The 11,552-nt window shown below is 39.3% G+C and overlaps 1 protein-coding gene across 1 annotated transcript; it reads right to left on the bottom strand.

Annotated features, from left to right (window-relative positions):
* Positions 1-4,181: 4,181 nt before the first annotated feature.
* LOC115733151 (early nodulin-like protein 3) lies at positions 4,182-4,933 on the bottom strand. The gene is made up of 2 exons (XM_030663817.2): positions 4,681-4,933; positions 4,182-4,554 (listed from the first exon to the last, which is right to left on the bottom strand). The coding sequence occupies exons 1-2, from the start codon at positions 4,865-4,867 to the stop codon at positions 4,184-4,186; spliced, it is 558 nt and encodes a 185-aa protein (XP_030519677.2). The 5' UTR covers positions 4,868-4,933; the 3' UTR covers positions 4,182-4,183.
* Positions 4,934-11,552: the final 6,619 nt, after the last annotated feature.

Genomic DNA, 11,552 nt, shown 5'->3' with positions numbered 1-11,552 from the left:
TTAATTCTTTGTTAATAATGTCATGGACACCACACGGGCACCATCACGGAGGCCATCACAGTCATGGACATGGCCACCACGATGGCGACGGTGGTGGTCATGATCACGGTCATTGTCCATCAACACCGGATTTGGCAAATTGGATCATAAATTCATTTCTTAACCCATATATGACATGTTGAGTTTCTATAGGGGTTAGTTATGTTCAGCAAATGGATTATAAAGGAATTTAAGCATAATACGAATGTTAAATGGGTCACATATAGGTTGCAAATGGGTTTATAATTTACTTAGATTCAACCTACCTCTATAATTCTATCTTCATTCTCTCTCGCTTTTACTCGATCTCACGCTCACTCGCTCCCTCACCTCGGTTTGGATATGAAAATTCATAAATTAAGTTAATTATGAAAGTATTTTAGGAATATGGATTGGGTCGGATACAAGTCACTATATTTGTATTGCAATAAATGAGTCATGAACAAGTTAAATGAGTCTATTTGGATCGGACCCATTTACTTTCGAGATTGAATTTCAGAAAGAATAAAGGGTTTGGGTAAAAAAAAACTACTCCAGCCTTCCTTTTATATCACGACATCGCGTCCGATGCTTTTTACCAAACCTTCTTCTTTGGGGTGGGCGGTAGGTTTACAAACAACCAATCTTTATTACTATTCTTTTTTTTTTTGGCCATAATAATCCAATTTTGACTAGACCCTAGCTGAATCGAGAAGCAACTTAACTGGCGAAACTTGTACAACAATTCAAACAAGGCTAGAGAGGCACAGGCCAGCGAAATCCAGATCCGCCGAAATTTCAAGGTAGCAACTGGTGGTTCGAGGAACCATGCTGTGCTAGTCCTCAAAGTCTAATGAAGTAGAATTTCTTACTCTTGTACCTGTAAAGACTAAAGACCACGTTCCGAACTTCACTATAATTTTCGATAAATACAAGCTTTCGGATCCGAAAGATACGGCTAGGACTAGCACGAAATAAACAAATGGCTGCTTTGTCGATTGAGTTGGGGGATTAGGTTAAGCGCGGCTCATGCTTAAGTTGGATTAGTCAAGACAATATGCAACAGCCAATGGAATATACATATTTTGCTTCTTGTCTTGCTTATTTCTGCTTCTAGACGCGAACCCACCGGCCCTAATGAACTGGCAATATGATGCATGAATCTTCCGTTAAGACGCTGATCGAGGGATATCTCCAAGCAAAATCTATGTCATTGGACGAATTTATAAAGATGATAATAGATTATTTAACGATGTTTTCGTGTCCGTGCAGATCTATCGTCCAAAGAAAATAATGCCCTCGACCAAGTCTTCTAAATGCCATTTTATTCTGTTTAAAAAGCTCTTCATGATCGTGAACAATCACTACTTAATCTCCAACATAGCAGTCACTTACCAGAAGGAAAACCTTCAGCACAAAAGTATGGGAGGTCGTCATCACGGCTGCTATCAAGGTCACCACTGTTGCACGGGGCATGGACATGGGCATTGTCCACCGGCACCTTGCACTCCGCAGCCTTGTCTTGTAAGAGCAGTGTGTTCTCCACCACCTTTTCCTCTGCCAGTAGTGTACCCTCTGCCACCTTGTCGTTCACCAGTTGTGTGCTGTCCTCCCCGAGTAGTGTGCCCTCCTCCGCCGCCGCCCACGGTCTGTCCTCCTGTCGTCTTCTGCCAGTCAAGTGCTGTTGGCCTCTACCAAGTTACCACTTCAGGCGGCATTACTACCTGCCATAGCATGAAGAAAGCTTCGTTGAGTTACTTTATGTAATGTTATATATGACGTCTCTGTGTATGTGTGTGAAAGAAGTCACTTGTCTTAACCCTAAAGAGGATAGTGGTTGTCCCTGTGCTCTTGAACTGTGTTTTTCATGACCTAATTCTTGCTTTCTTCTGGCGAATTTCCTTTTCATAGGGTCAGAAATAGATTGATGTATAGCTCCGATCTGTATTCCATCTTACCGAAATGAATCGGATCTAATTAAAGTACACTACTAAGCTATAATGCTCAATACTGAAGCATTGAAGAAGCAAAACAGGAACGCGTTCAAGATATTTGTAAAACCTAGCAAAGAGAGTAGCGCAATGAGAAAGACTATGGTGAGAAATAGTCCATATTGGAAAGGCTTGCCTGGTTAACACAACAAAACGAGAATCTCCCCATTCTCACTCACCTGGCAACTAAACCAGAACAATAAGCACATGAATTGTCCGCAGCAAGAAACGATACCTCTTCTTTCTCTAGTATACTGAAGTAAGAATGTGGTAGTGAACTCAAGTCTCAGCGAATGTAGCACTTTGCATAGAGAATTAGTTACCTGGATATGGCGGCGCGATGGGATTATTGTCTCCCCATGGAATATTGCGGGTGTTGAAAGTATTAGAATATGTCTTGAATTTGAACCCGTGGGATGAAATCCGAACCTATGAGAATGTGCGGAAGCCACCGATCATGGGAAAGGGAAAAGAACGAAAAAGATCTTCCCAAAAATAGTGGAAAGTCGCGGTTGGACTTTGTTTCCTATTTCTGCGCAATGTGGCCTTTTCTACCGATCCAAATGTCATCTTCTTCTGGCTGTGGGATAGATATAAATATTTCTCAAGGGTTTATGCTATAAGTCTTCTTGGTTGAAAAGTAAGAGGGCAACTCTATCGACGTGTGCCGTGGATGTTCAAAGTGGCGTGACATCCGGTCATCCAATTTGGTGGTTGGTGCTTGCTGCTTGGTGGTGGTTGGGAATTGCATCCAAGAGATGGAATGTCAAAGCCGATTCTAGTCAGATCGCTTGATCTATAATGAAAATAATACGCTACTCTCCTACTGAAGTAGGTCCCAATGACCGAACGACATATATTCGATACTCAATTTATTTTCTATTGAAGGAAAACTGAATTAGAATGTTTTGCTTAGGATGATAAGTATCAAAGGTAAGCAAAAGGTAATGCTTTCAATAATAATGCTAAGCAGCAACTTACTTATTTGTAGCAGAGAAGTTTTCTTACATTAAAGCACCGCTGATTTTACCGAATAACCTAACACTCTGTTCTGCACCCGTACCTAATATTCTTCTTTGAAATCCACATGGAAAACAACCTTCGCCATTTATGCACTTAGTGAAAATGCTAAATCAACTGGAGAAATGCTAAGAAAAATGACGAGAGCAGCGGTTCGATATATGGTTGGAGGCGATCGAATTTTGTTGACTAGGTTCATCAGTGTTAAATCTGACTAAACCAATGTGAACTAGTGGAACCTAATATACCCAGACCTCTAGTGATCTTCTTTCATTAAACTAATTAAGCCTTGATTAACATGGCTAGTGAAATAAAGTATTGTTTACACCTATTGCTTACACATCATACAATTAAACTAATCGATGTTTTTTTTTTCCTCATAAAGGTCCATAAATTCGCTGGTAAAAAAGATGGTTCAACCGTATCATTAATGAAATCTCGAATTAATTGATGTGGATGAACCGATAAGAAGAGGTTAGCGATATAGTTCAAGCAATAAATGAGTCACCAAATTCGGGAACGGCGAATATTTCTTAGCGATTAAGAGATGCCTAATTATGTTTAAGAAAGAATTAAAGGATTAAAGATTTTCTCTCTCTGCTTTTGTTGCCAAAACATCCTCAAACCCTTGGTCCAACAGATCATTTAAATCGCATTAGCTAGTCAACCTTGTAGCGGTTACAGCCTTTATTTCAGGTAGATTTGTCTCTCTTGAATTAAATCAACTTCACGTTTTTTATGTCCATGAATCCTCTAATCCTAGGTCATAACATAATTTAACATATTAGCGTGATTACATCCAAGGCGGCCGAGTTGGTCCCAAAATTTTGAATCCTAGGATGGGCAGTAAATTATAAATTTCTACTTGGATTGATCTCGTCGCCAAAAATAGAGTGGATTTATCTCTGATTTTTCACTGTATTTGGAAGAAAAAAATAATTAGCCATAAAAACATAATGCAGCAAGAGTAACTACAGTATTTCATCGAAGAACAATAGAACTGACCCAAAATAGGAGAAGCATACATTAAAGTCACAATACTGAGGTTCATCATGCAGTATAGAAATATTTAGTAACTTAAGTAATTACCCAAATTAACACACGAGCTCAGTAAAGACTTAGATGTATTCTCTCTCCCAAACACACCTTTTAACTCAAGCCATAAGCAGTCCCACAATCAAACTTCCCAGCCGAACCAAGACAATCCAAAAGCCATCACGTAAACCAGCGGTGCTGGCGCGGGGTGCTGGAGAGGGTGCTTCCATCGCCGGAGCAGGCGCTTCTGTCGGCGTGGCCGTGACGCCCTTGGACCAGTGCTTTTCGGACATTACCACGACCTCAAGCTTCTGTCCCTTCTGGCAATGTCCCTCGGCTCCACTGATGAAGTAGTACGGTCCCGAGCGCTCCAGTTTCAACTTTGTGTCACCGTCTTTGTACTCTTTGAGCGGCTTCGCGGTGCTGCAACTCGCGTAATCCCCCTCCGTCGCTTGCAGCACCGAATCGGCATTTTTATCATATTTGAAAACTGTGCAAAGAGAGAGATTTGAGGACATTTAGGACATATAATTACCATTATCAACCATATATGCGAGGGAAAAAAAAAAAACGAAAATGGACAGAGAATTATATACATTGAGCAGATGATACGTACTCAGAAAATCTCCAACTTTGAACCGGTTGCTCTGAGCCCACTGATTGAGCTGCGAAGGAGACGATGGAACTTGCCATGAACTCTCTCGGCCTCCAACTACAAACTCCCTTTTTGCTTCTGAACCGATGCTCGAAAAGATCGCCATGGCGACCAAAAATGGCGACAGAAACGCTTTCGAACGAGCCATTGCTTCACAAGATGAGAGAACTGGCGATGCTTAAACCGAGCAGAGGAGGAGAAGAAGAAGAAGAAGATCAGATGTGGTAACCCAGTGCAGCCACGAGGGTTCATATCCCTAGGGTTTCTGGCCTCTATATAGCAGCTAGGTTCGGAGAGGGCACGTAGGCTGGGCCCCTTGGTATGGAGCAACCGAAGCTGTACATGAGTGACACGTGGCAGGACCACTTGACCGTGCGAGTCGTATATATCGTCTTAAATCCAGGTCAGCAATTTCTGCTTTTCTCCTCTTTTTCTTGGTGATATTGACTTCCGTCCTTTTTCTCGGGGGTAGTTTTGGAAACAGAGAGAAGACAGCGTAACGTTACCTGAAAATCTGCTATTTCCATGCAAAACTGAGTCGATATCGCCGAGGATTAGACAATACGGTATGGTACGGATAGGATCGAAAATAGTTTGATCTAAATTAACTCATTTAATTCATTTTGACATATTTCTATACAATAAGAATTTAGCAGCTCATACCAAAATCATACCCGACTAAATTTATATTACTAAAACACTTTCACATATAACACAACCTAAGAAAACTCATTTATAGACCGAGGTGAGAGCATAGATTGAGCGAGTGCGAGATTAAGTGAAGGTAAGAGAGAGTGAGGAGTGAGTCATCGAGGTAGGCTAAGTCTAAGTAAGTTGTGAACCCATTTAGACTCCGTTTGTTTCGCGAAAAAATGGTGATTTGGAAAATATTTTTTTTAAAATTATCACAAAAATGAATTAAAGAAAAGTATTTCCATCGTTTGCCCTAATATTTAGACACAAGTTATTGTCGGTAATGAATTTTTTTTTTCATTGAGTAATTATTTCAAGGAAAACATTCAATTATTTTTAGGAAAATGATATTCAAATCATTCATTTTTCGCGACACAAACGGAGCCTTAATATCTATATTTTTTGGGCTTTATTAACCAATTTATGACTAATTTATTGAATATAATTTCATACCCTTTCAACCTTGATCTGCTACCTCTCCACTTTCAATATGATTTGGAAACTGTTTCATTTGGTACATGTGGACTAGTAACTAACAAATAATAACTCAGCCTATCAGATAAGTGCTAAAAAATAGAACTGTAACCCATTTTGAGAGTTCTATATTTAACACAGAGAAAATTATATTTTCAACTTTAAAAGATCATTCAATGTAATTGGTCTTACATATTTACATTTGTATTTTATAAATGGTTGGTATATTTGATGTTAAATTAAACTCATAATACAAATGCTAAAAGCAAAGAATTGGAAAAAATACAAAAAATACAAATCATTTCGGACACATCCTTAACGTTCTTTAAAATAAATTAAATTAAATTAAACCTACTTATAAAATATTTGTACTCAATCGACTCAACTAATGCTTAAGCACATTTGTTAAGTCCAACATCATAATATATCTCGTTAGTTATCCAAATCAATTTTTGGCTACACAATAATCACAATATTACGGTAACGATAAATTGCAGCTCCATGGATCAAATCCAAGTTTATTTTTGCCGTAAAATCCAATTCACGTTTGCTAGGTACTTTTTTGTCGGATTGGAACGAAATATGATTTTTCTTGAAGTATATAGAACGTATTATGAACCAAGTAATGCAAGTTCGATTTGATCGGTTTGCGCGCCAATATTACATTACCTTTGTCTCGAGGATATATACCTGGAGGAATAATATTTCCTTTTTCTTTAACAGAATCATAAAGGGTTCAAGTAATTTTGGTGAATTTATGCCTCATGGAAGTATCAAGACCGAATGAGCGGGACTATTTGAAAAAGGGGAAATGCTTCCCTGACGGTCTAACAATATTATTGGTTATTTCTGATCGTAGATCCACACACTATCACCACGTATTTTGTATAAAGCATTCATTAATTGAAAAAATTATGGGGTCAGAAATAATGACAATACTATCAGATTGTTAGGCTAACAGCTTTCTTGAGAGAGAGAGAGAGAGAGAGAATACCAAATTTCCTTTGTAACGAGATGAAACACAAATTTATCAATGATATTCAATGGACTCCACGAGCAACTAAATGTCATAAATAATAACCACTATCTTTACGAATTTTGAGGAAATTTCGAATGAAGGTTCGAAGTGGAATCTCAAACAAGTCTTAGGTGGCCAAATCTTTGTCAGTTGAGGGCACGTGCAACTTCAATGTCCTAAATTCTCTTCCGCTGCACAGTTTGGAAGTATGACAAAAATGCTGATTTGATATTGGAAATGACGGAGGAGGATTTGCAACACCAGCCAACCTCCCAAAGAGTACAAACACGGAGACACAAAGGTGAAAATTGGAGTGCTCGGAAGCATACTACTTCGTTATTGGATTTGAGGGATGTTGCTAGAAGGCTAAAATTGTCCAAAAGTCTTAAGCATATTGTTCGGCGACAATTCAATCATAAATCTTCTAATTGTGCTAGTTGAGTCCTAAATCTTTTGACGATTTGCCAATTCATTCCTAAATCTTTTAATTATATCAATCTAATCCTAAATCTTTTGACAATTTGTCAATGTAGTCATTTCGGCCAATTACCCAAATAACGGGGTTACGACTAAATTGACAAATTTTCAAAAGGTTTAGGACTAAATGACATAATTGAAAGGTTTATGACTAAATTGGCAAATCATCAAAATGTTTAGGACTAATTGGCATAATTAAAAGATTTATAAATGGATTGGATAGCGTGCAATAAGTTTAGGACTTTTTGCACAATTACCCCTTGCTAGAAGGGATAGAAGCTCAAGGTTGTGATAATGTCCAAAAAGTGTTGGTCCTAGGGCATCACCTCCGTGTTGACGGAACCGCCCGCTCCAACGCCCCACAACGGCAACGGCAGCGTTACAGATTTTTTTTCTGTCTTTTTTTTTTTTAAAAATGGGCCTGGGAAGTTCGATAATGGGGCTGCTTCTGGCTTGAGACCAAGGGTCTTTTGAGAGAGAATACATCTGGGTTTTTATTCAACGCGTGCTATTTAGGACAATTACTTAGGTTAGTGTAATCTTTTGAACCCCATAATGGACCATAGTATTGTGAGATCAATGTATGCTTCTCCTATTTTGGGTAGTGTAGGACCCGATTTGCATGGTTAGATGTTGCAATATGAGCTCTCTTGTTCTTCAATGATATACTCGAGTTTTTTTTTTTATGCTGCATTATGTCTTTATGGCCTGAATAATCAGAGATAAATCAACCTAAGTCTGAATTTGGCTACAAGAGATCGTTTCAAGTAGAAAATTTACGAATTATCGCCCATCATAAGATTCGAGCTTTCTTTTTTTTTTTACCAACTCGGCCAAAATGGATTTAACAACATGTGACGCTTGACAGCTTAAATAATCTTATGACCTAGGATTAGAGGACTTATTTATTGACATGAAAAATGGGAAGTTGATTTAAGTAAAGGGAGACAATCTACGTGAAATCGAAGCTGTAACTGCCACAAGGTTGACTGGCTAATGCGGGAGTAAATGATCTCTTTGACCAAGGATTTGAGGATGTTTTGGCAACAAAAAGCGGAGAGAAAAATTCTTTGGTTCTTTTCTTTTCTAAACTTAATTATGCGTCTCTCAATCGATAAGAACCATTCGCCGATCCCCGAATTTGGTGACTCATTTATTGCTTGAACCATATCGTTTACCTTTTTTTATCCGTTCATCCACATCAATTAATTTAAGGTTTCATTAATGACGGGGTTGCACCATCCGTTTGACTAGCAAACAATAATTAAGATCACAACGTTCATATACATAATTAAGATCCATCCATTACTTGAACCATAAGCCCTTTGTGACAAGCATTACAATTTGCTTATCTTGATCCTTGTCATCCTCAGCTAAACAATCTAGTTCAGTTTTCTTTGTTTCAATTTGGTGTGTAAGCAATGTATTACTTGAAATAGTTTGAACTTTTTGAGGAAGGACATTGATCTCACTGGTCGAGAGATATAACACTCTAGGCGTTAGAATTGCTATCCAATTTTTTTTTTTTTCTGAAAAAGAGGAATCCGTGTTGATTAGGGTTTTTCAATAGCTGGAAAAATACTAAAAAATTCATAAACTTATCGCAAAATTGGTACCAATTCAGTCTTATACATTTTAATTGGACCAATTTAGTCCTAAACCTTTTTACATTTGTACCAATTCAATCTATTTGGTCAATTTTGGCTGAAAATCGCCGACGAAGACGCCGGCCATTGCACAAGTCACGGCTGGTGCTGAAGTAGACATTTTTTTTTAAATTTTATTAACATTTTTTCCTTGTTTTTTTAATTTTTCCTTCCCTTTTCTATTTGTCGGAGGCGAGAGAGGGTTAGCCCGCCAGGCTGCGTTTGGGCGAACGTCGTTGAGGCTCCCCTCGCCCTAGCCTAGGCGAGAGTGAGGCCTAGATGTTTGCGACACGATGCCAACCCTTGCTGGGGCTAGGGCGAGGCTCAAAAGACCTCGCCCACGCCCAAGTGAGGCTCGCGGGGCTTCACCCCCGCCCATGTGAGGCTCGATGAGGGTTGGCCTTGCCGGATTTGGCGACGGGGACCTCGCCGATGCTTGCCCTCTCGCTCGGGTGAGGCTAGCCTCTTAGACCACAAACAAACAGATAAGGGGAAGAAAAAAGAATAAGAATGAAAAAAGGAAAAAAAAATAAGTAAAAATTGGCCGGATGGACTGAATTGGTCCCATTAAAAGGTTTAGAAATGAATTAGTACAAATGTAATAGATTTATGACTTGTCCGATGCTTTTCTTTTCAACAGCTTGTAAGAGAAAAATCTAGAAAGGAAAACATGACTACGTCTACACCAAGATCACAACTTTTAGATACATAATTAAGATCCATTACTTGAAACCAACGGAAACAGAGGAATTGAACTCCCATAAAGCAATATCCGACAACACAAAAGATACACAAGGACATTTGTGCTCTGACCCAGTACAAAGAATTTTTTACAGAAGAATTGGGCCTTCACTATGAGCACACTTGATGGGCAAGTAACTTCCATCGATGCCTATTTCCTCTGGAGGGAACACACATAATAATAGACTTTGTTCTACACACATACGACACATTTTGTAGATTGCAATTATACTGTAGCAGGAACAGACAGACGATAGGTTTATTCAGTTGTAATACCCTTAAGAGAGGCAGCGGCGGGGCATCATGAGCTGGTTGAATCGCCTAATAGCGACGGATGAGGAAGGGAGGAGGACATACAGGATGCGGCACGCATATCGGGTAAACCACCGGAGGAGGCGGGGGCGGCGGAGGGGTGGCGGCAGGCTATATGGTGGTGGTGGGCATGGCTGGGGCGGGCAATATGGCTGTGGCGGGCACAATGGCGGCGGGCAGTGGCCATGGCCACCATGACTCCAATGTCCATGCGTTCGATTTGTCGCCATCCCATTCGTGGAGATGGATTATCAAATGCTAAAACTTTGACTCTATATATATATATATATATATCCATTTAACTGATCGGCATATTGAACCTTCATGATTTATGAATGATAAGATTTCACTGATTTCTATGAGCTAATCAATGCCGATATCCTGCGCCACTCGTGGAGTTCATGGTTGTTATATAGCTAATGGAGGTTTTCTATGATCAGTCCATGTGCTATTTTAGGATCTATGGTCTCAGCGTAGAGATTGTCCCTACGACCGACAATTTTATTAGGTTCATCTGGATGGACAACGATGGTTTATGCCGAGTAATGTGGTGCCTAACCACTTCATATTCTAGCTGCTTTTGTTGACGGGGGAAGTGACAAGATCCTGGGCAAACACTCGGCACCCATGGATTATATGTCGGGGTCGGGCATAAACAATGGAAATTATCCTTCCTACTCGGCTCGTGTGACTTAAGTACATCCGATGCATTAGATTTCGCGCGCTCCATGTGGAACGTACTAGATTTGAAAGCGCAATTGCATCAAAACACGCATGAATCAGACACTGTGAGAATCATTCTTAGAACCGAGGTGCAATAACATATTATGGAGGTACTCTTTTAATTTGGAGCATATAGTTATAAGGTTAATACGCTTTTTAAAAATGTTCAATCGAACCACTTAATTTTTCATTTTCATTTGCGAAATATTCATGGGAATTTCACGTGACGCTTAATAGAGAGTGCTAGTGGCATTTTACAATATTTGAGAATCCCCTTGAGTTAACCAATTAATGACTTTTTCATGCATGATCTAAATCTACCAAAATGACATTGCATCCTGATAAGACGTAATGTTCTTAAACTATAGACAAGCGGTCAGTCTTATACACTAATGATTTGAGGAGATGGGTGGTTATGATCCTAAAATCAAGGATGGATAGAGCCACTTGCCTAGAATTTTCTTCGTATTATTCACGGTGCATGCTCGATATTTCTCTCCGATCAAAAGAGATAAAGCCTTCCTACACTCTTAACTGTCAATTACGCTCTCTCTCTCTCTCTTCTTTGTCAGGAAATACCATTTTCATTTGCTTGAAAGAAGTTTGTAGATACAAACAATTAACTTCAAAACCAAGCAGCTCCCGAAAGGCTTGAGGAGGATAGGATGTCCAATTCCTTGGTAGGGAATTTCTTCTCAATGAAGACAAATTAGGATTTATGGTCACCGTTGAGGGTAGTTCTAGATCTG

The sequence above is a fragment of the Rhodamnia argentea genome, chromosome 4 (genome assembly GCF_020921035.1).
Source record: "Rhodamnia argentea isolate NSW1041297 chromosome 4, ASM2092103v1, whole genome shotgun sequence".
NCBI classification, from domain to species: domain Eukaryota; kingdom Viridiplantae; phylum Streptophyta; class Magnoliopsida; order Myrtales; family Myrtaceae; genus Rhodamnia; species Rhodamnia argentea.
Note: the sequence above shows the minus strand (reverse complement) of the source record. Positions and strands in the feature narration are given on the sequence as shown.